Genomic DNA, 24,383 nt, shown 5'->3' on the forward strand with positions numbered 1-24,383 from the left:
AAGAGGTGTTCTTTTTTTTTTCACTTCCCACTATACATAGTGCTTGTTCTTCTCGGAATCCAAAATGAGGATTGGAATGAGCATTTGCCACTCCTTTAGAGTACAGAGATCATTAGCATCAGAAGGAGAGGTAGCTGTTGCTAGGATCTCATGCTCTACTTCTGTGAGCAACTGCACATCAATTGTACATACATACAAAAGCCATCTTTTTGTATCTTAGTCTCTTGGATCCTTTCACTTTCTTTCTATGCAGAATGGGAGATGTTTCCTATTTATCACTCTCTCCCCAGACTCCTTCCCATAGGAAGGAGCTAATAAGATGTGATTTCTCTGAAAATGTTACTGTAAATGCTTGGGTTAACCTAGCACGAATTGGGTAAATGTAGTTATGCCTGCACACATTCACTTTCAGTGGAGGTTTTGGGGGGAGGGGCTGGCTGAACATAAACTCTGCTGACAAAGGGGCAGCTTTGCAGATGCCAGTGTATCTGCGTAGGAGCAACCTGCTGATATACCCGTTCTGAGGAAGTCCCCCTTGTGGACCTGACTTTGTCCACCATTCCCATACTTTTTTGCCAGTGTTGAGGGGCAGGTAAGTGGAAGAGTTATGTCGCATCACCTCTTTCACTGAAGTCTCTTTTGTTACAGTGATGACAGAATGTAAGATAGAAATGTCCTGTGAGACAGCCGTATAGGTGATATAATCCTATCCCTGTGCAACCTCTTCATGAAGAAAAGTATCTCTTGCTCTCCCACTCCTTCTCTTTGTTGTGGGTCTGAACCTGGACATTGTGGTGGTCAAGGCTGCTGCAAGACTGTTGCTCCAAAAAGGACAAACTGGTTCAGAGGTTGTGTTTGCTGGGCTAAGTGTCTTTCTGCTTCCTAGAGACTTCCAGCCTGGACCTATGCTTTCCTTTCCACATGGAGATGTTGTCTCCAAGACCTTTCCTTCAGCTCTTTTCCTGTAGTTCATGTGGTGATTCTCTTAGGGTCCCCAAGGACAGAGGCAGATCAGCTCACCTCTCAAATCCTATGTCCAGGTGACTTTTGAGGAGTGCATAGGAAGCTGTTCTAGCTGCCTTTCATTTCCTAGGTACTCAGCTGAGGGTGAGGGCTGGAGCACACCTTCTCCCTTCCAGTGCTGGGAGGCAGCAGGCACCACCTGGCTGTGAAGGATGTTGGCAGTTGACACCTCCCAGGCCAGGATGAAGAAGCTCTACTTGGATGTTGTCCTGCAGACTGGGTTGAGATAAGGCAGCTGACTCCAGGACTGGCTGACATTCTCCTCTGGGATCTCGTCCACTGCTCCATAAGCGGAGATATCACTGCTCAGCTGCCACCCAATTAGTTTATTTTTAAACCTCAATCTGGATGCAAGAACAACAGGAGTCAGCTGTAACCCAGAGCTGTTGGTAGGCTTCACATACAATGTCTTGAGGAGGCAGAGCCCCCTCGTCTTCGCCTCACTGCTTGAGAAGCTGTCTTAGATCTAGTTGCCTTTTCATTCCCCTTTGCCTATCCCATCTCTTCCCCATATGACAAAAATTTTTACTCCGCCCCGGTTGCGATTGCGTTTCCCACTACACACATTCACCCGCCCCTGTGGTTTGCCTCTGTTGCCATTCATGCAATCTCCCGCATACTACGAGGCATCCCTCTCATCCTTACTGCATCCCTGGGCACCTGCACTGCCTCCTACCTTTGCCATTCCCAAGAGTATGCAAGGCTTGCCTCCTGCGCCAGTTACCTCTGCGTTGCCTATCTCATGTTGCACCATGTAGTCCCTGTAGCGCTTTGATCAGCCTCTTGCCTTCCCTCCCTCTGGTCTCCTGGGAGGAAACCGTGGAAAATGGCATATTGTGGCACTTTGGGCAGTCTTGGCCCTGCACAGAGTCTCTGTGAGGAGTAGTGATCATGTTGTTTAAAGACAGTTTGACGTCAAAGATGATAATGGAAGATACCCTCCATTTTCAGGACATTTTCACAAGTTTCAGATCGTGGTATCCTTAGGACTTGGCAATCTCCCCAAAATTATTGTGTACATGAACAGCTAATTTTAGAGAGCCAGCAACGCCCTCTCCCTTGAGACAGAGCTACCATCTGTGATTGCAAACCACATAGATCACCAGTTAAACACCACTTCTGTTGTTGTGAGTTTGTCCCTAAGTTCCATTTAAATTGGTGCCTGATCTCAGTGAGTGAGAAAATGTCTTTAACTCCATTTGCAGGTTGTAGAAGCTCTTCCAACTGCATGTTTTCTGGGCTGGCAAAAGTGCCTGTCCCCATTGTCCAGCCTGGGAGTTGTAGGGAAGGAGTCCAAATAAAAATAGAAATAAATAGGTTATTTCAAACAGCCAGGCCAGGGCAATTTGAAGTGCAACAGAGCTGACGCTTTGTCCATTGATTCTAAACTTTAATTCACACTGGTGGTTCCTCACTGCCTGTCTTACCTGGAGGTACCACAGGGTGGTGGATTCTTTCCATGAGGATTGGTGTTCTTGGCTTTAGCACAAATAATGACAGTTCTTCCCTCACCTAGGCTGTGCCACTGGCATTAGGCCATCAAATTATCTTGTTTTAAACAAGCTCTGTGTTTCTTCTGCAATCTCATTTGGCACTTAGCTCTCCCCAGCTGCTCCTGCGGCACTCAAACCCGGGTGTTCTATGAGAAGGCAAAGTGCCTTTAAGAACCAGTCAATCTTTTTTCCTTTTTGAAGTGAAAAAAATCAGATTTTGGTATATTTTTTGCACATAGGACTTCTGGAAAGAGGCCTATTGTTTCAAGTGGGTCAGTGATAATAAGCAAAGGTGCCCTCATCACCTTTCTCAGCCTGCTCACGAGGCAGAGAGGTTGAGTGACTCTTCAGTAGCTGGGCTGCATTTCTTTTCCAAAGGTGACTCTGAAGCCCATTAACATACACCTTCTTCTCTAACTCCTCTAAGGCTGTGGGCACTTTGAGATGAGAAACAAAACAAATGTCGTTTGGGACATTGCTCTGTGCTTCAGCCTTTCTTCCAGAGGGTTCACGTGGGAGTGTTGAACTACCTCATCGGTACCTCATTAACTACCTTTTGTTTTGGTAGCATCACCAGGCTTCAGTTCCATCTTCATCACTTGCCACACTACCCCAAAGCGTACGGCCTCTTCTGAGAGACTTGGTCATTTGTTTTTTAGTAGGTGACTTCTGCAATCAGATGGGAAACAAGTGCAAACACCTCGGTTTAGCCTTTCCAGAGTGTATTCAGAAACAAAACCAATAGCCCCAGTGCTGTACCTTCCTGTGGCCTCTGAACCCAAGGGATCCCCAAGTGCTTTATTTCTCCTGTGAGCTGCTTCCCTGCTGTTTGGCGTGCCGGACCACTGGAGGAAGTCAGCAGCAAATAAATCCTTTTCAGAACATGTCAGGGTGAAGCCAGATGCGAGAGTTTGACTGCACAGAGAGAATTTCAGGAGGCAGAATATTATTTCATGATCTGGAAATTGTGAGGACAGAGGGTGGGACTTATATACCAAATATGACAAATATCATTGAAGCATTTCTTTGACTGCAAGTCACCAGGAAGTTAACTTGCTGTCTCATGTAAAAATGCACTATTTGAATCTGGTGCTGTGTTCCTATGTAAATAAATTAAGGCAAGAAAATATAGCCATTGCTAGTTTAGTCCTGTATTGTAAAATAGCTCAACAATAGGGCACACTGTGAGACTGAAGAGCAGAAAGCATGGAAAGACGTCTTTCAGTCCTTTTCCTGGTTTCTAACGTCCTTCCCTCTCACACTTCCATCAATTAATCTTCCGTGATGTGTATATGTGGATCTTTTTTAAGTGCTTGGCAGCAGCACAAGACTATTCTTGAAAATAGGTGGCAATTTTCTAACTGCTGCTCTGGAGGGATTGGTGACAGATACCCACCAAGTTTGCCCAGCAGGTCGAGCATCTCTTCCTTAGGCTACATGGAGTCTTGGGAGTCTCTGTGGTATCCAGTCACATTTCGTATTACAGCCACAGAACACTGCGTCAATGACCTGATTTATTTTTATTGTAAACCGCTGGGTTAGATGAATGACACATTTTATTAATGGTTGTCAGTGGAGATTTATTCTCACCACTCTCAGAACTTTACCTGGAGCTGAGACCATTTCACAACTTTCACATTGAATAAGAAAGGGCTCTTTTATCCCAGTCTAGTCAAAAGAGAAGCTTTTATTTTTCCTTTTCCCTTTTTCCTTTGGTGACAAATGGGAAAGAACTATTCGGAGATAGTTATTGTGTATTTGTCTAGCTCTCCTTGGCAGTAACCAGGTGGGCTTCAGGAGGCTAGCTGAAGAAAATAAAACTGCTTTTCCTAGCAGACAAGGTCTGAAGCCTTGAAAATCCGTAAACTCCTGTTAGTGTTTATAGTGATTAAATTGCCCCAGGTATTTCTCAGCTGGGAACATGGGGTGCTTTTCTTCTTGACCTGCTTCCCCTTGTAGTTGCCAGCCCTCCCCAAAGTGACCGGAGGAGACAACAGTTTCTGGAGAGGCTGACCAAAGTAAGCCAGATGTGCTTCCTGATGTCACTCTGGTCCCCAGGGTGCTGTTGGGTGCATTTTGCTGGAGCTTCCATTTCTGATTGTATGCGTGTTTGTCTATGTTCCTGACACACACGTGGAGTGTGAATGGCCACGCATGGTCATGCCTTACAGAAGCATTTCTGTGCCGGGGTGGGCCACTTTGCACACATCCAAGTGCTCAAAAGGCTGTTGCAAAGAAGGGATCTCAGTCGGTTACAGAAAGTATCCTTGTGGTGTCTGGTTCAGATGGCACACCTGGCCTCCTTTGCACTTTGCAGATCTGATTTCAGCAGCCTTGCACGGTCCAGTTTTCTTCATTCAGTGTCTTGTAGCATACACATCCCTTTGCCATCAGTTGGTGGCAGAGTGTTCTGGTGACAGGAACTGCTGCCACCTGGGACGTAATTTATTAGTATGCAAACACACCTATTCTGGGTAATGTTAAAATACTAAATAAAATGCATAAAGGCTGATCACTGCGGTACTACCTTCCTTTTTGTTTCATTTTTATACCATGTGTTTTGTGTTTGGGTTGCTATAACACACAGACCTGCATTTGCAGTTCCATGGGACAGTGCAAAGATTTAATTTCTGGGAAATGTTTCTAAGTGTTATTTGATGTATTGCAACTCCTTTGTATTACAGCCGCCATTGAAAAAAATGATGTTGCAATGAATGTACATTTTAAACAAGCTGCTAACCATGTAACCTGGGGATTGGAAGCAATCCCCATTTTACATTTACTTGCATGTCTTTTAGTGTTTGAAAAGAAAATGGCTTTATGTTTGGAGGTTTTATTTTTTCATATGCAAAGTGTTTCAAGTTGGTTACCTCATCTAGTGCACTTGCCTCATAAGAATCCCCAGGGCTTCCTCCAACAACTCCAACAAGTTTCTCAGTTTTATTGAGTGCAATTAATTGATCTGGCAGCATGAAACACAGTAATGGCAAATTTCCTCTGAATAAGTGAGACAAGGAAGATTTCCATGGGGCTCTTGCCCCTTCAGCTTGGTCCTTCCTGAAAAAAAAGCCAGATCAGGTTCTTACTCAGCACTGCTGACTTCTGGTTATTTTCATGACTAAGGAAGATGTTTAACTTTCATAATATCCTTCTTCTTCTTTCTTGCTGCTATTAAGTTGCCTTTACAATTAGGGACTAGAATAATTTTTGGATTATCATTTCCTTCCACTTTGCTCACCATTTCTTGAGTCTCTGATAAAAATGAGGTGGTCCCAGACAGGGAGCTCTGCCTTGACTCTAGCTGAGACACTGGTGGGTGCGGGGGTGGGAAGCTAAGTGGCAGGGATACCACCTTTACAGAGCTGTTGCTTCCGTCCAAGACGCTAGGAAAACTGGCACAAACCTAACAACATACGATAGCACAAATAGGGAGGAGCAGAGCACTCACCCAGCATAGGACTGGACTGTCCTAGTCACCATGGTGAAGAAAAGAAAAAAAAAAAAAAGAGAAAGGCTGTGGAGCATTTGATGGTAAGCTGCTGGAAAGAAGAATATCTCTCTGACATTTATGGTGCTGATTCTTGGAATGCGGAGATCCTGCAAGCAAGCGTGGCAGCTCTAAGACCCCTGCTACTTTTACCTCATCTGATGCTGGTTTGAAGAAAGCTGCTTCAGAAACTCAGATTCTATTTTTTTTTCCACTCACTGTTGTCAATCCTGCCAGATCTCCCAGTCCCCAACAAGCTTAGTCTATGTTGGCAGAGGATAATGTCACTTCCAGGATATGCTAAGGTCCTGATAGTATCCAAATCAAAGCTGTTACGGAGAAGACCGGACTATGGCTCTTGCTGTCTGTGTGCCATCTGCATCTCTCAGGACTAAGGCCTCTTCCCATCCCCAATGGAACAATTAGCTTCATGTCGGGAACTTGATTTCTGCTTCTTGGACTTTCCAGCTCCCATGAAGAATCTCAGGGACCAGCATATCCTTCCTTTGCATTACCTTGTGTCACCTGTTAGACTTCAGTTGCTGTTAAGCAGGAGAGAGTCCAGACCACATTTAACCAACTGCTTATTCAAGCAGGAGGTAGATGTAGTCATTTCTACTGAGAGGAGACAAAAGCTGTAGGTAACCTGTTGTGCTTCCTGGTTTGCTTGAGAAACTTCATCTGCTGAGGCTTGAGCTTGCTTGAAGCAGTGGATCTCAGGGAAGTCCCCTTCAAGCAGATCTCCAGCAGCTGGAGGCACAGCAGAAGGGCTTCCTCAAGTTGCCAGAAGTTCTCATGGATTGCTAGGAACAGAAGGTTTGAAGAAGCTGTGGAAGTTTGTCTCAGGGGGAGGGCAGCAGGGAGATCATGGGGAAGCAGCCTGCTGTAGCTTTAAAGGCAGTACTGAGCAGGGATCTATTTGGAAGGACGTAGTTGACTAAAGGGATCCAAAGCTTGTTTTCCTTGAGTCTTTTTATTCTTCCTGTATCTAATCCCTTTAGAGCCTAAGGTCAACCCCTTTTTGTACTGCAATAACACTGTAATATATGCTTGCACTAATTCTTCTGGCACACCGAGCATGCAAGACCGATTTAAAGCTTTTTTCAGAAGAAAAACACTGTATTATTGTGTATATAGAAATACTGAGAGAGAATTTGAATTCTGTCTCCTGTATAAAAGCATGCATTGATTACCTGTATGTAGACCATGCTGTAAATGCTGCAGAGTACTGTAAAATCCTACACTTGAAACCACAACAAACAGGCAATGTCATCAAAAACAAACAAAAAGAAGCTGTGCAATGGATTTTGTGCCTTTTTTAAATCCATGTATGTTAATCCAGACAATCGGGGGGGTGGGGGGGGGGTGGCGGGGGGGGGAGGGGGAGGAGAAAAAAAAGCTTGTATACTACCAAAACCTTATTAAAGAATCAAAGGCAGCAGCTTGGTGATGGCTGGGTTTTTTTGTTTGCTTTCTTGCTTTGTTTTTCTACTCCCTTTGCTTTCCAGCTCTGGGAAGGTTGTCCCCTGCTCGTCCTTGGGTACATGGGGGCACTGGGCAGGGAGATGAAGGACTTCTGGTAGAACAGTGAGCGTTTAATTATCTTTTACTAATGTTATCACTGAAAACTTTCAGTTAAGACGGATCTGGGAACAGAAATGAAGTTCCATGACTGCTGGAGATGTGTTTCACATACTGTGGAAAAGCCACACTGCGAGTTCGATGTACATCAATTTAGGCTAGTACCAATTCCACTGACTTGAACCCGGCCATATTGCTGCAGCAGAATACAGCTAGCCCCAACTTCTGTAAGTTTTTAGAGCTCTGCCTTAATGATTCCCACCATCCAAACTGGCTAAACTTAAGCTGGTACAATTCAACACCCACAAACACAACAGAAACGTTTTATCACATTTGTCTTTGTTTCTTACACTGGGCATCTTCCCCTGGCTGGCAGCGTGGTGTGCATAGGGCAGGTGGATGGCTGTCTCCCAGCAGACATTTGACAAGGTGTTTAAGAACACCTGGTAAACTTCCAGCCCCTCCAGGCCCCAAAACCCCATGGAGGTGGATGCAAAATTGTGGCTGTCCTACAAGTAATGCGCTCCTGCCTGGGCTGCTCAATGGATCCGACCATGCTTGCCTTGCACCGTGACCCCCTGTGACAGCAGACTCTGCTGTAGAGTGACATGTGGCTCAGCCCCAGTGGCTGTTGGGCTGTTGGATATCAGGCTGGAGGAGGGAACACGGCGGTAGACCCTGTCTGCTTTGGTGAGAAGTGCACAGTTACTAATCTGGTGGTTTTCTGGAAGTGGCTGGAGAGGGATGCTGCAGGCAGTAGGTGCCTACAAAGGCTCTGATGCCTGTGGAAAGGGTGGTGGAAACTGTCCCCCTTGCAGGAGAAGCACAAGACCACAAGTCCTCCAAAGCAGACAGCAGCTTGTGCCAACGGTGATGGTCTGGGAGGATTAGGCTATGGTCTCTGATTTACAGGGTAGTACAGTGTCTGAGTCCCTTTTTTCCCCTGGGAATTGTGTGGAGGGTCAGGATTCTTCTGAGTCAGCCTGCAGGCAGGGTCCAAAGCCCATCTGCTCCATGACGAATGCTTCCAAGTGTGTTTTGCTTTGCCTCTGTAGGGATGTTGGTGTGTGGCAGATGCGTACATCTGTCAACACTGCAGAAGGACGCACTGATACCATAGCAGTAACCATGGTCTGAGACATGGTTCAGAGCATCGTCTGAAACAGAACAGTAAATGAGAGAGATACAGCATTCCCTAGGTTTGTGTTAGGCAACTGTGATTTTTTCCTGTACTTGGTGGGGTTTGGGTTGTTTGGGGGTTTTTTTGGTGTTTGGGTTTTTGGGGTTTTTTTATTTCACTAATTATTGCATTTAAAATGTTTAAAACCAAGAGGTGGAAGAGGAAAAAAAAAATTCTACAGTCTAAGGGAAAATTGATTAGGCTTATGTGGGAAACTGTTCCCTTTCCCTGACATCAGTGCAGAGCCACTTGGGAGAGCAGGCTTTTTTGGTGGCTGCTGGGCCCGGTCTCTGCCATGCCACAGACTGCTCTGCTGCGGGGGCACAGGCACGGGGGGAGCTGTAAGCTCTCTTCTCTATGCCCTCATGAGTCCTGAGGTCACTAGAAAGCCATCCAGGCAGAGCAGGCACTGCCATCGCTTTTCATTGCTGTAGGGACCTGGGCAGGACATGCACAAGCACGTTAACAAGCTGGATGCCAGTACTGCTCCTGAACAGACCAGCGTGAGACTGCTTGGGAAGAGCACACCTAGCTACATTCCTGTTACAGGGCAACCTGGGAACTTACAACGCACAGCTGGAAACTTGCTGTAGCGAAGTGGAGTCTGCATCTTTGTTGATTGTTGCAGTATTTGCAGCATCACTGGGATGCAGGAACTTTACTGCCACCCATACTGGGCAATGCAAGTCTCCTCTGAGGATGTCTTAGTGCCAATGATCCTGCTAATTGGAAATCCCACCAGTTTACAGTGAAGACAAACCCCCCAGACTCCACTTAGCTGTTCATGAGCACAGGGGCAGAGATGGGCTTGAAGGGGCAGGTTTCTGCCTCTGCCAAATATGAGAAAATAGGTATTTTTCTTTCCTTCCTTTCTATAACCTTACTCTGGCCTCTGTGCAAAGCAGGGATATTTACTGCCTTCCAAATACTTATTGTCACCCAAAGGAGTTACTAGCCAAATGGAGTTTAAACGCAGTCTCCATTTAAATGGAGAGATGGAGTGTTGAAGAGGTGAAATGCGAGGACTTTGTGGGGAACACACGCTCGGACACGAATACTGCCATACACATTCCTGGGCAACTGACTGGCAAGTCAAGAGAGAGTCAGGAGTGAAGATCTGAGCCCAGGTGGGTGGGAAATAAATGGTTCATTGTCCAAGGAGCTGTGACTCTGCAGGCAGAGGTCAGAGCTTGCTGGAGGTGGAGGAATTCCTTTTGACTCAGATCCAGCCAGCTCCAGTGTGGCTCTGCTCTCCTCACTCATGGTCTTGGTAGCTTTTTAAAACTTGGTGGCTGCCTCAGCTCATGGCATAGTTCCTGCTCCCAGTGGCATGAGCCTAGCATAGGGCTGCCGAGGTGATCTGGAACTAGAAACTTAAGACATGAGGAGAGGCTGAGAGAGCTGGGTTTGTTCCACCTGAAAGAAAGGTTGAGGTAGGATCTTATTTCTTCCTTGAACTACCGGATGATGCCAGACCCTTCTCAGAGGGGCACAGTGAAAGGATGAGATGTGAGGGACACAAACTGCATGAAAGGAAAATTAGATATAGGAATTAGATATAAAGAAATACTTTCTCACCAGGAAGAGCCTCAAACACTAGAACAGAGTCCCAAAGAAGTTGTGGGATCTTGGAGATCCTCAAAACTCATCTGGACGGAGCTTGGAGCAGCCAGATCTGAGTTGGTCCTGCTTTGAGCAGTGGTTGGAGCAGAGACCTCCAGAGATCCCTTACATCTTTGTTATTCTACAGTTTTAAGATACAGGCTAAGCCTCTCCACTCCAGATCTTTGGGCATCTTCCCACAGTTCCTCCCCATTGGTACAGCACAGCAGGAAAGTTCTTCTCCAGCCCTTGGGGAATAGCCCTGGAGCAGCTGAGTGTGCTGTAGTACAAAAGGCACATGATGACTGTCAGAAGAGGGGACAAACATCTCTAGTGAGGGGCTTGCACTGGGAACACCTTGTTCAGCAGGGCAGCCACTTGCAGCCAGCTGCTGATCACATCAGCTCAACAGCGAAGACAGTCTCAGACTTTGATGCCCTAGGACAGCCTTCCTTGTTAACAGCTTCAGGTGATGATAGTAATGAAGGTAAGAAAACCTGTGTTAAAATAATATTTGACCCACGAGGCACTTCAATGGAGTTTCTTTTAGTTAGGTTTGTAAGTAACTTCTGTCCTCCGTATTTTTTGGCATATTCATGTTCTTTGGATTTTCTGTGGGGTGCATTTACAGTGGCAAAACAACCACAGTCTGGGCTGCTTTAAGGAATGCATTCTGGCAATGTTGGGGTTGTACAACAGATCAAGCAGTCCAAGTCTCCCGAAGGCGGGTAGAAGCCAAGCAATCACTGTTGTGCTTAGGGTGCAGTGTCCATGCAGGGAAGTAGGAAATACATGGGGAAAATGAAATGACAGACAGAAAGGCAGTCCATTTGCTAAATACTGCAAGGAATTTGTACAGCCAGATGTGGAAGTGTGTGAAGGCTAGAAAGGTATTTACAGCATGACTCAGTGACAGCAGAGGGCGACCAGAGCAGAAGGAGGAAACAACAGCTCGTTTTATTGCAACAGTCATGCTGTCCAGCTCCATGTCACACCTTATTGCTTAGTGCAGTAAGAGAAAAAGCTTCTGACGTCTTGCAAGGGAAAGAGGTTTGATGAAAGAGGGGTTGCTGGAAACAGGGTTGCTGGTGGGACAGACTGCAGGGCACAGAAACCATGTCTCTGGCTTATATAGAATGTGCACTGCATGGCTGGATTCAGTTCTCCTTGACCAGAAAGCAGATGAGATGACACAAGCTCCTCAGAGCTGAGAGGAGATTTGAAGGTTTATATATGCAAAAAGCAACCAGCAATCTGCCAGCTGTGCCATCAACCACAGCATCTAGAAAATGGGGTGAAGTAGAGCAGCAGGGGAACTGTTGTTGGGGATGGGGAACTCTCTTTCCCTTGGGAGGCTCAGCACGAGGCATGGTGTTGGGCAAGGCTTCTGTATCGGTCCCAGTCCCACTGGGGAAGCATTTGTTTGATCAGACTGCAGGGGTAGCACTGCGGGTGTATTTCTTGAGAAAACCAAATCCAGCCAACAGGCAGAATCCAGTCTTGGCTGCTGAATGGACTAATTTCCAAGAAATGCCTGAGGGAAGAAGCTGAGCGGGTAATTTCCTTTGCAAAGGGTGGTAAGCCCCTCTTACCACTTGAAGTGGCACTCTGTCATCCTGATAGAAAGAGTGGGTCAGTGAAAGCCCAGATCAGGCTGATACAGGGCCAGGCTTCAGCTTTTATGAAGAGAAGCAGCTTTGGACTCCAGAGGGATTGCCCAAACCAGCTTGTGTTTTAATTTGTAAGATATAAAAAAAAAAAATAAAACGGATAACAAGTTATCACCATGCATAACAGCTTGATGCTGCCCAACAGTCTATTTGAAATGTCCCTGTTAAACATGAGGATGAAGATCTTTTACATTTTTCAGGCATACCAATAGTAGTTGCTCTGCACAGAGTAAGATGCAGATTTGCAGCACAATTTCAAACTGTGTCATTGGACTGAAAAGGTGTTGAGGGCTTCTCCCTGCCCTGCAAGAGACAAAAAGGTCCGTTCCCATAGCCAGCTGAACGTGCTAGCTGTTGGCAGCTCTGTAGCCCACGCAGCTAAATAGGTGCTTGTTTAGCCATGTGGCCGAAACATCATCTGATGCTGTTAATGCTGCTTGGAAACGCAGATGTTTGGACCCTTCTGTTCGTGATTAGACATTTCAAGGGCAACATGTGATGCATTATTGACTGGTTGCATTTGTGGAGAGGCTTTTGCTTTCCAGCCCTCTTTATAGAAGGGTGACCTAAATGATTTTTTTAAAGTTCATTTTGCAGAGTGGTGCTGCTGGGGCTTTCATTTACAACCAGTTGTTAATTAGGCCAAACTTCGGTGGGCATTTCCTATTTATTTTGCCCTTTTTTGCTTGTTTGGTCAAGTGTGTGCATGTATGTGTGAGCTGCTGCTTTTCTGTTAGTATTATTTGCAGTCATTTCACAGCCTGGCACCTTACGGGCAGTATCTGTGCCACAGGCTACTGCTGGAGAAGCACTGCCTCCACCAACTGTCCCGTCCTCCCCTTGCCTTTCATGGTTGGACACCCCAACATCTTTGATAATGCTACTTTACATGTCAGTTTTTGTGACTGACTTGCCAATCATTTTAGTGAAAGCAGAAGCCTGTAGAAGACAGAATTAGGAGCTGCTGGAGGGATGTGGGAGCAGACGGGGGGACAAATGGCATGCCGGGGGAACACAGGAGTGCTACAAGGGTTATTGCCCCAGGGACAGTGGTGGATGGACCTGGAAAGTGAAACTTCCAGGAAACTACCTAGCTCAGAGGGGCTCCTTGGGTTCACTGTGACCTAGGCATAAAAGAGAGTTGCTGAATGGTTCCAATAAGGAAAGAGCGATTATGTAAATGTATTCGCACAGAAATAAATGTATAAATACTGCAGAAGATTGGGAAACATGAAAAAATCCTGAGGAACTGCTTGTAAACAGCTCTCTTAGGTCCAGGTTAAAGACTGCTAACAAAGAAACTCCTTTGGCACGTTTTTTTGCCTTTGTTGATAAGTATTTGTGAATCTCTCCTTTCTAAGGTTGGCACGAATCGAATGATGGAGCAATCACTGCTTAGGCATGTATTTTGGAAGCATGACGGACTAGATGCCTCCCGCTGACACTTCCTGCTGCTGCTGATCCTGATGTCTTCTGTGTCAATGCTGTGTCTGAATACTAACCCTTTTCTTCTGTTACATCTGTCTCCTTGCAGGCATATATGCTGAAGTCATTTGAAATGAATGGTCTGCCCAAGGCGGTGCCTTTAAGTTTGCCTTATCAAGACTTCAGAAAAGATGTGTCAGACTACTGGGAAAAGCCTAAGGTATCCCAGAGGATAAAGAAAGTTGATTTCTCAAATGTTGTCTTGACTGCCCCTTGCAAACCTCTGGAACCTTATCTGGAAATGAATGGGAAAGAGGACGAGGAAGAAGTTGAGGAAGAAGAGGAGGAGGAGGACGAGGAGGAGGAGGAGGAAGAGGAGGCAGAGGAGGAAGGGGATGAGATTGACATGCACAGTGATTCCAGCAGCGACCTGAGTCAAAAAAGCACAGAGCGCAGCCAGGAGTGTGCACCATCCACACTCCTGGCTGATGACCAGAAAGGATCCAAGGGTCGAGCGTCCACTGCTGATGGGGACCTGGAGCTGGAGGAAGGCTCAAAAACACTCGTGCTGTTTTCACCAGGTGATCTGAAAAAGTCTCCGGTCACCGCAGACTTAGCTCCAGAAGTTGACCTGGGCACTCTTGCTGCACTGACACCGCAGAGCGAGCGGCCACAGCCTATGGGTAGCCAGCTGGATGTGTCTGAGCCAGGGACCCTGTCCTCAATCCTTAAATCTGAACCAAAGCCTCCCATGGCAGTGGCTACAGCTTCCTCCCCCTTTACCAAAGTTGAGCGCACATTTGTTCACATCGCTGAAAAGACCCACTTAAATGTCATGTCTTCCAGTGGCCAGCTGATGAGGCATGAGGAATACTGCCCGCCGGGCCAGTTTGAGGAGGTCATTATCGAGGAAGAGCTGGAGGACAACCTGGTGCTGGTAGAGAATGGAAGCATACATTCGGGGCTAGAAGGAGCAGAGACGGAGAGCTGTGCTCTGTCGGCTAATCACATTGAAACCACCTCAGAGACAGTGGGGGAGCAGCCGGCACTTCCTAATGGTATGGCGAAGCCTTCCGACACCAAGCCGGAGCTCTCTGACAAAGTGGTGCTCTCACTGGAGTTGGAAGAGCCTGGCAAGATGGTTACAAAGGAGCCTGAGCTTGAGAAGTTGGCATCAGTGGCAGAGCACCTTAAGCGAGCAGAGACCCTCCTTGACACACCACAGCAGGGCCCCAGGAGACCTCTGGCCTCCAGGTACCGAAGTCGGATCCCCATTTTGTTCTCCGAGGAGGACACCGGCTCAGACCTTTCAACTTCACTCTCGGCCAAAGAGAGGCTTTATAAGAGGGCAAAGCAACCTGACTTGGCTCGCCTAGTGATGGAGAAGAGGCAAAACCGCCTCCTTCAGCTGGCTTCGGGGGCTTCCTCCTCAGCATCCTCCAGCGATGAGAGGCGGCGAGCCTCAGAAACCCTGTCGGCCACTGGTTCTGAGGAGGACACGCACGACTCCGATGACTCCATCCCAAGGAAGGCAGGGAAGGAGAGGGCTGCCCTTCTTGGGAAACACGAGAGACCCACAAGCACAAAAAGCAGAATTCCTCGGCCCATCACGCCGGTGAAAACACCTCTAGAGGTGGCAAAGATCGAGAGCCCGGTGGCCGGTGCGATGTCAGCACTGTGTGGCTCCCCGCAGGACGCGGCTGTCGCGTACAGGTAAGACCAAACAGTGAGTGGGCAGTGCAGAAGGTTGGCCCTGGTAAGGAGGCACAGCCAGGGCTTTGCTCACCCCCAGTTGCTTTCCCCTTGGCTTGTCTCAAATGCATGGCCCATCCCTGTTCCCTGCAGTCATTTCAGCCCCCCAGCGTGTGAGATTCCCACCTCTCTGTCTTCTTTGCCTCAATCTGGCCAAAGGGTCAAGCCTCTCTTCGCCTGCCCTGCCCTGGCTTTGAGGCCACCTTCCCTTCCACAGTTCTTTCATTTGGCCTGGTCCTGCTAGTAGCAGATCCCTGCGGTGCCGAGCTCCCAGTTTTGCAGCCTGCCAGGCACAGCCGCGACTGCAGGGAGACCTGGCCTGGCCGTGGCCATCGGAGCAGCATGGGCTGCCAGGCTGCCGGTTGCGGTTGCCTCAGAAGATGCCCAGCACAGGAAGAGCTGGAGAGAAGGAAGTGCACACGCGTGGGCTTTGGCAGTGACCTGAAACAGCCTGGGCCACCTCCACATGGTCTGACTTCCCTACATATCCCTGCGCCCTAAGTTTTTTGGAGGTACCTGGCTCCCTATCAAATAAGCACGGAGATGTAAGTGAAGGTGGACCGTCTGAATTTGCCAGTTTTTGGCTTTTCTGCCTGGCCTTGGGGCTGGAGGTCCAGCCCAGGAGCAGAGCTGCTACTGTGGCTCTGCCACAGGTCCAGAAAATTCTGCTTTAGAGGTGTGGGGTGAAAGGAGGGGATCCCTGTAGGTTGGCTTATCTTCCAGCACAGTTGCCATCAGAGGCCAGAGGGTGCAATCCAGCTCATGCCCACATTCCCAGACTGTATCTCCTGCCTTGAAAGAGGTTGCTGCATCCATGCTGCGTGTTAAGAAGAGTCCCAGATATGTGGTTAAGAAGAGCCCCAGATACGTGGTATCGGCCAAAAGGTGTTGTCCCAGGGGGGGCTGGAGGATCAGGGCAGGCATTAGTTAACAGCACCGAGAGTTAAGGATGGAGTTCACACCAGTGCCCTACCTTGTTCACACCACAGCCCCTGTCCTCCTGGTGCTGGAGACCCTTTGTAATTGCCCAGCCACGTTCATGCCAAACCTGCCAGGAGCCTGCAGCCCCTTGCAGAAATTCCCCTTCATCCTCCCTCTTCTCTTCCCCTGCAGGCTTCAGGCACAGAGACCAGCTGGAAGCCTCCCTAATGAGTGCCGAACAGCGCAAATACAAAGTCGGCTTCCTCCTTCGTCGAGCTCCACTTCTCTGCCTCCACGGAGCAGCTCACAGAGGTCCAGCTGTGCATCCCCTCGGAGCCCTGTCCTTCCTTCAAGAAACCCCAGTGCTTCCCCCAGAAGCCAGCTGCCGCCCCGGAGGGAAAGCCCTTCTCCCTGCCGACAGCATAAACCAGGGACTGCTCCTCAGCGAGTTCCTCCTTCCCCCCGACCTCAGCCCCCAGCTCAGGCCCAGGGGCCGACGGGAGAGCCCCTGCCCTCTCCTGCTGTGGCCAAAAAACGACAAAGAGGAAAAACCCAGACTCAGAGTCCAGCAACCAAAGGAAAGCAGGTGTCCCTGGAAAGTAAGGCAGCTGCCAGATAATGATCTTCTGCCAGCCCAACGGACTGGGTAACTTCTGCATATAGTATACACTCGAGATGCTGCAGCACAGCCTTCCACGCTGGACCCACGAGTGTATAGCAGTAGCTGTACTTCAATGCTTCACTCACTCTCACCCCACACCATCGCAATCAGCTCCCACGGGCCTGAGAGCCTCTGAGCCACGGAGCCTTCTGCAAGGGAGACATCCAGCCCGCAGCTCACGCTTGCTAACGCACAGCACCAAGCAGTGACCCAGGCAGCCTGCCTAGTGCCTGACCCTGCCCCCTCCCCCGGCATTCCCCTCTCTCTGTCAGCAATACCGGTCGCCAACACCCACCCTGGCTTTGGAAGGAGGAGCGGAGGTGAGGAGAGCCAGGGCTGCTGCAGGGGAAGGCTCCTGTCCTGCAGGCAGCTCCCTGCTCTCTCCTTGGTGGGAAATGCCAGCCTTGGCCGCCACCATCCACCTATGTGTTGGCTCGCCTCCTGCCCCCTGCTAGCAAGGGATTGTCACCAGCTGAGCCGAGAGGGATGGATGCATCCTTCTGTGCTGAGATCAGCGCAGGCGTGGGGTGGAGGGGACTCTTCTCTCCTGTCCGGAGATGCCTTTGCAGGTGGGACCGGGAGTCAGGCAGGTCTTGCTGGGTGCTTCTACCTGCTCCAGCATGTCCCACAGAGGAGGCCACCTGGCGTGGCTGCTCAGTGACACTGCTGCTCTTCCAGCAGATGCCTGTGTGGTGGGTACTTAGATGGAAGTAGGAATGTATTGGCAGCTTTCTGGGAAATCAGGAGTGCTTGCTAATTGGCGCAGGGGGGAGCACACTGCAGCTGCTTCTGTCTCAGATACCAAACCGTGATCTGTGGAGACCACATCTCCCAACATAGGCAGTGAGGTTCCTCTCAACCTGCGTGTGGTTGGTGCCACAGACCCGTAGCCCACCCAACACAGCTCCATCCTGAAGATGTGAATAGTCACTGGATGCCTTTAGCTTGGGTGCCTCTTGCACCTGAATTCCTTGTGCTTTATTGTCACGCTCTTGGTGTTTGTGAATTTTGGCACTGTGGTAGAAAGTCCCCCTACATGGCAGGGTGAGAAAATATTATCCTGTAGTATACTCAAAAGCTGCTGCTTTGCGAGGAGAGGTTTGCTGGTGCGCTGTGGGCACCTTGTGCATTTCAGTCCGAGGGCAGGTGGGTTGGCTTGCGGAGGTTCGGAGGTTGGGTTTATGTTTCTCAGGTCTCACTACTTCCACACATTGCGTGAGAACCAACAATGTGAACGTAAATGCAAGGGCTATGCTCTTCAAGTAATATTATCAGAGCAGAAGCTTAGTGCTCAGCTAGAACTAAATCAATCAACTTTTTAGCTCCCAGACTAATTAGGAAGGCCTGAAAGTGAAAGCCAGGAGGACTGATGCCTGTCTGAGCCTGGCAAGATCTTGAGGTAGTCCACAAGATTTTCCCCACACCTCACGGGGGAAAACACTCCAGACCCAAATACTCCGGGTTTCACACCACTGTCATGCCTAAAAGAGGCTTTGCATGAGGCAGAACAAAAATACGGCTGCTCCGTACACCCCCTCTGGCAGCTGCAACGAGCTGCAAATATTGTACTGTTTGCAGACAAAAAAAGCTTGATAGAGGAATCTGGACAGTAGTAACCTTGATTCATTTGAACATCGATACAGTCACACTGATTGCCATCAGGTCTGAGGAATCCTGAAGGTGTTTCACTCATACTCTTCTGGAAAGGAGCCTGAGAGCTGTGACAGGGTGCCTGGGAGAACAGGGTACTGCCTGGACGACTGAACAGGGAAATGTCCAGAAACACATGACAGGAATTACCTCTTTATACAACAGTCTCAAGTGTTGCCAATGCTAAGAATTTACTTCATCTAGCTCAAGGTGTTTGCTGTTTTCCATCGATGCTGATCACCCCAGTAGAGTAAGAAGCATAGCTTCTAGCCTGAACCCATGCCCTCATCTTTGCAGAGAAGCATTGGAAACTCCAAGGTCAGGTTGTGATCTGATGGATGGAGCTGATGTTGCCACCAAAAAGTAAATGTCCCTCCAACTTGCAGCTGCTTCGTTGCACTGTCCCACCCCCTTACACTGGGGCAGCTGTTTGGGGAAGTGGCTGGAAGTGCTGATCCAGTGTGGCACTGAGCACTCTGGTTTGGTTTTCAGCTGGTTCGTTCATCAGGTTTGGTCACAACAGAAATGGGGCAAGGAGAGGACAGAGGGTGTGACCACTTCTGGTGGCACTAGAACTTCAGGTAATTTTGAAGTGTGGGTCAAACTACAACCTAAATATGCCCTGCATGTTTAGAAACTAGAAAACAGAATAAACACAAACACAGATTCTTTCCAGAAATATAAACCGTAATGGCACTCCTGTTCATTTGTTGGGGGACTATTCATTTGAGATGGTAAGGCTTTGTCGTGATGAGGTCTTTACCAGGTGCTCCATCCAGGTCTTAGGTGCATGTGCCAAAAAATGACACTGACAGAGCCTGGAAAGAGGGCTGCAGGACCACTGACAGGGTTAGCAAACCTGCCTTATCATGAGAGGCCAACAAAGCACAACCAATGTATTTGTTCAAGGGAGAGTTTAAAGGAGACTCTTCCATGGCCCAGCTATACCCATGTCAGGAGGGAAGCTCCAGGGCAGGGATCTTACATGTGGCACATGAAAGCAGGGAAGATGGTGTAGCCAAGAATGGCGAATGAAGAAATCAGGCAGGCTTTTAGTTGTGAAACGACTGTCCAGTAAAAACTTTCACAGGAATGTGGGGACTTTTTTCTGATCAGAAGATTTTCTGAGAAGCCTAGTCATCTTCTAAGAGGTCTTCCTACCATGACCTATCCACAAGTAGCAGGCAGGATGGTGGTGACACCAAAGTATCATCTCTCTTTTCGGTGCAATAGATTCCTGGTTCTGGCAGACACATGCCAAAGCCGTCAGGTGTTGGAGAGCCACCAGGTTTCAGAAAGCCACTGAAAGATTTCCAGCATGGAAAATAACAGCCATTTGCCAGGGCTGGTCTGAGGGTGCAGCTGGGGCCAGGGAGGTCTGGGACTGGCACCAGTTGTATCTCCTTGGCGCTGTGCTGCCAGGCTCCGTGCCCCAGCACAGCCCTGCTTCCCTGCTGTCCCTGGCTGCTCCCCCAGTTATTCCGGGTGGGAGTGGGCTGTGCCATCGGGAGCGCTGGCAGCGAGACCGGCTGACTGCTGGCTGCCCAGGGAGCCCGCCAGCACCTGCCCTGCACTGGCACCGAGAAGTTTCTAAGGGTCGTTCCTGCAAGGCCTGACTGTCCCCCATGTATCCCGCAGGTTTGGGTCTCTGGACCTGCTTCCCAGTGGCCAGTGATGCTGTGATCTTGGCTAGGTGTCACGTTGCCTCCTTCATGGAGCTTCTTTACAGGAGCTTCAGTGCTGGGCTTTCCCAGTTGCCTGGCTATCGTGAGCTTGCTAATGGGTGGTCCCCAGAGCTGTGTTTTGCTGGCAGAGCCAGTCACAGGGCACTGCCATGCCAGGGCCTGCTGGCAAGCCCCTGTCGGCAGGCTGCATGCTGCAGGTGATGTTTTGATCCCTCTCTCAGGTGTCAGAGGGCTCAGGAAAGCCCCTGCCATATGGGTGCTGCTCTGGATCTCCTCCCTGGCTCTGATTTTCAAGGTTATGCCCTTCAGTTGCTCAATGGTGAGCATGACCCCAGGGTACCCCACTGCTGCGGTGCTCAGCACACCCCGGTTACAGTTCCCATTCCTCTTACGTGTCTCTCTGGAGGGGCTTTCTGGCAGGCAGGTGGACCAGCAGTGATGCTCCCTGCTAGTGTTACTTTGAAAACAGCCCTGCAGAAGGCTCATCAGCTCCTCTGGGTCCTCTCTCCTTCCTCTGCCCTGCAGGGAGGTTGGAAGGGCACCTGCCATGGTTGGAATGAACATGGGAGATCTTGTTTGGGGTTGGGAGGGGATGAAGCCCTGTGATATTGGGGAGAAGATAGGTGGCTAAGGGATGCCAGACAATCCAGTCTGGCATCACAGGACATGGTAGGCTGTCACAGCCGAGGAGGTGGGGAGGGGCAAGACCCTGCTGTTCTCTGCCACAAACCATAGTGTGCAAGCTCTGTCAAGCCTCAAGGACAACACAGGGCTGCTCAGACATTGCTGGTGTTGTGTGGCTGCATCTGTGCTTCACCACAAAGAATGGAAGATCAAAGAGATCAAGCTGAACAGGGCAGAGGAAATGGCTAGGCAGAATTAAAAACTGTTTGGGGTGAGGAGAGGAGAAGCAGGCTTCCCAGAACTTTCCCACATTTAGGTATTTCTGGGAACAGGCTGACACTATGTGGTTCCCTGCCAGTGTCCTTGCTGCAGAGTCTGTCCTGGCCAGCTGCAGGTGGTTGTGCCCTCGTGTGTTTCAGGGGGCCTCCTGCTGCCACCATGCCTGCATCGCTGCGTGCATGTGCATGGGTGGTAGGAAAGGGTGGGTCTTGTTCAGGGGAGCATTGTGGGGTCCTGTTTGTGTTGGGACCAGAAGTGTCTTTGGGACTGCCTAGTATCTTGAGATAAAGCAAACACTCTGCTGAGAGTCTTCACTTTGCTGGGGTCTGCGAAGGTCCCACCTCCTTCTTATCAGCCAGCTGAGAAGACAGCACACTGGCTAGTAAAAATGAGTCAGTGGCTGCTGTCTGGCCAGGAGATGCTTGTGAAGGAAGAGGGATACAGGGGAGAGTGCCAAGTGACAAATATGAGAGACAGATCTCAGCGCTAAGCCAGTGTGACGACAGATTATACGAGCAGAGGGAGCAAAAGGACTGATGGCACCGGTCAGACTAATGCCGTGGAGGGGCTTGGACACATGGATGGAGCTGCTTAACTGCTTTGTCGGGTTGGCAGGACAAACACTTCTGCTTGTCTAGGTGCAAAAGGTGTTTCGGTAGCAGACATCCCTGAGTCAGTTGTGCTTGGAATCTGTGAGAGGCAGGAGACTTTGCTTGCCCTTTCTAAGTAAAGAATATTATAAAATATATATATATATATTATTATAACAATATAATACAAGTAGTGCCCATTATATATAGTGGCTAAAGGTTGAAAAGGATCCTGCTACCTTCAAAGAAGTGCCCCGATACTGTGTGACTTCTAATGTGTGCGGGACTGACTGCTGTGCGCAGTGAGTGTGGGTGGAGGAGCAGGGTACCACGCATGCAAGCTGTGGGGCTCCACTCTCCTAAGCATGAAACGGGGGCAAAACACCCCAGCTTGGCTAGCTGGCAGCTGTCCTGCTTGCCATCAGAGTTGTACTGACTGCCACATGTCTGTGTGGCATGGGTCAGGGCCTGGGGAGTCCCTGCTCACGTGTCTGCCCTTGCCTACCACAAGCATGGTTTGTTCGCTGGTGAAATGCTTCAAACCAAAGCAAGTTGTGTTGAGGCAAGAAAATCTTTGATGTTTCTCCTTTCCAACAGAGAGATATTTTGTCAGCGTAGATCCTCTATAAGAAGATGGCTAAGTACCTATTGATAGCCTGACCAGCTCCGGTAGCAGCTCGACGGTCCCTTAGCGCACTTCTTCCTTCTCTGTATAGTTTACTGACCCATGGCATGATCCTACCAGTATCCCATGTGCACAGACACCAACAGCCACCTAAGGCCTTGCCCCACACATCAATCAACTGCAGTTAAATTCATCTTGTGAACACAGTAGCAGTCCCATTGTAGACATGAGTTCGATATCGAATGAGTTTCTTCTGGCTTAGCTGAAACGTGCCCGCGCTGGAGCAGTGCACGGCTGGCTTCACAAAGCACGCGGGCACCGCCTGGGAGGTTGCAACCACTTCTGATTCCATCTGCCAGCCAGCTGGGCACGAGGGAGAGAGCTTGGGCTCCATTCAGGCCCCTTCCTCCCACAGTGTGTGCCTGTGCCACCGATGCTGGTCAGGAGCCCGTAGGCTCATGGTGTGCTGGCTCCTGAGGTCCTCTGCAGAACCCTGAAGGGTTGTTTTCCTCTTCCTCAGCCCGTCACTGTGCTCTGAGGGGCTGGGACCATCCAGACAGTGACAGCAGAGCCAGCTGACATTGAGACAGGTTGACAGCATCTCCCTGAGCCTTGGGATTGGCCTCCTTGTGAGGCTGGTGGCAGGCTGTGGTGGGCTGTGACCCTGAATACAGCCAGAATCCCATGGAATAACAGCAGTTCATACACCGTAACTCTCCTGTCCCCTCGTTCCTAATTCACCTCCTCTAGGGAATCTTGTCTTTGAAGCCACTGTATACTCCCTGCAGTCCCTCTCTGGCCGGGGGACTGAAGCCCCCCTGGATTCCTGCAAAGCTTTGAGGCAGATTTTGCCCCCCACCCATGCAGCAAGCCCTGCGCTGCACGGGCTGGTGCTCCGGGTTATAAGGAGGGTCGTCATCCCACAGTTTCTGGAGCTGCAAACATCGGAAAGCAGGTTTAAAGTATGTGTAGATGCCCCCTGGGCTAAAAGGAGGAAGGGAGCTACTGCAGCGAACCTAGAGGTGGGGTCCTGGTAGGGACCCAGGTGAGAACTCCTCCTGCCCTCAGCTCCGAAGCCAGAGGGGGCTGCAGGGGTGAGGTCTCCGCATTGGTGGGGGTGCTGCTGGGCTGGTATCGGCGTGGGGCTGGTATCGGCGTGGGGCTGGTATCGGCGTGGGGCTGGTATCGGCGTGGGGCTGGTATCGGCGTGGGGCTGCTCCGCCTCTGGCTCACCTCCTGCCTCCTCTGCCCCGAGCACACCGGGCTGGCATGGGGTCGCTGGGGGAGGCAGGGCCTGGCGCGTACCCAGTGCTTGGGTGAGTGCCGCAGGACATGGGGGGCTAGGCAGGGGGTCCAGGACAAACTGTGTGTATGAAAACCAGTGTCGGTGACACTGCTGTGCTCTGGGACCTGGGCTGCTTCTTCTCCGGACAGGAACTGGAGCTGAAAATGCAGATGATTTTGTATATCTCCTTTTAACACGACAGCATGTAACTGTACACTCAGACGCTGTACCTGGCACACCAGGGCAGTGTCCCTTTGCCTCTGGCACAGTCTGATGAAGTCTTTTGGCCTGGAGACGGGACTTCTGCTCCTTGGTACTGCCTGGCTGGAAATGCAACTGGGTCCCAAGGCTAAATCTCTCTACATATCTTCTTTGCGTCCTTTAGGAAAGCAGCTGGAGAATGTTTACACACTGCAACAGAATGTACAATTCCAACCAAGGAACCACAGTCCGGTTCAACTGCATGGCAAATTTCTTGGCCATAAAATCTGGCATGCATCACAGAGGCCCTGTCTGTGTACAGATCCACCTGGCAATTTGTCGTAACTTCAGATCACATCTTAAAAAAAAATAAATAAATGATGATGCCATTTCTTGTTCATATCAGACACAGTTGTTATTAGATTTGTTATTAAAAGGGGATTCTTGATCATGCCATTAAAAGCCTGTCTACCTTTTCATTGCTGTCTTCTCCCTTTTATTGGTGTTGCCACATGTGAAGCAGAAATACTACCTGAATTGCTGGCAAGGGACCTTGGCTATGGCTGCGCTTGGGTTCCATCCCAGCTGTGTGGCAGCTGTGGCCCCCGTGCCTTCCCTGCAACCTCCTGCAGAGCCGTGGCCCAACTTG

At 49.5% G+C, this 24,383-nt stretch overlaps 1 protein-coding gene across 5 annotated transcripts in view; it reads left to right on the forward strand.

Moving 5' to 3' along the window:
- Window positions 1-24,210, forward strand: part of TTBK1 (tau tubulin kinase 1) — a 121,098-nt gene extending 96,888 nt beyond the window's left edge. For all 5 annotated transcript variants that reach the window (XM_040611811.1, XM_040611810.1, XM_040611809.1 and 2 more), the window contains 2 exons: window positions 13,571-15,174; window positions 16,327-24,210. In XM_040611811.1, the coding sequence (XP_040467745.1) occupies window positions 13,571-15,174; window positions 16,327-16,753 (2,031 nt within the window). In that variant the 3' untranslated portion in view covers window positions 16,754-24,210. The remainder of the gene's footprint in view (window positions 1-13,570; window positions 15,175-16,326) is intronic.
- The last annotated feature ends 173 nt before the right edge of the window (window positions 24,211-24,383 follow it).

This window comes from Falco naumanni, chromosome 12, assembly GCF_017639655.2.
Source record: "Falco naumanni isolate bFalNau1 chromosome 12, bFalNau1.pat, whole genome shotgun sequence".
In the NCBI taxonomy this organism is placed as follows: domain Eukaryota; kingdom Metazoa; phylum Chordata; class Aves; order Falconiformes; family Falconidae; genus Falco; species Falco naumanni.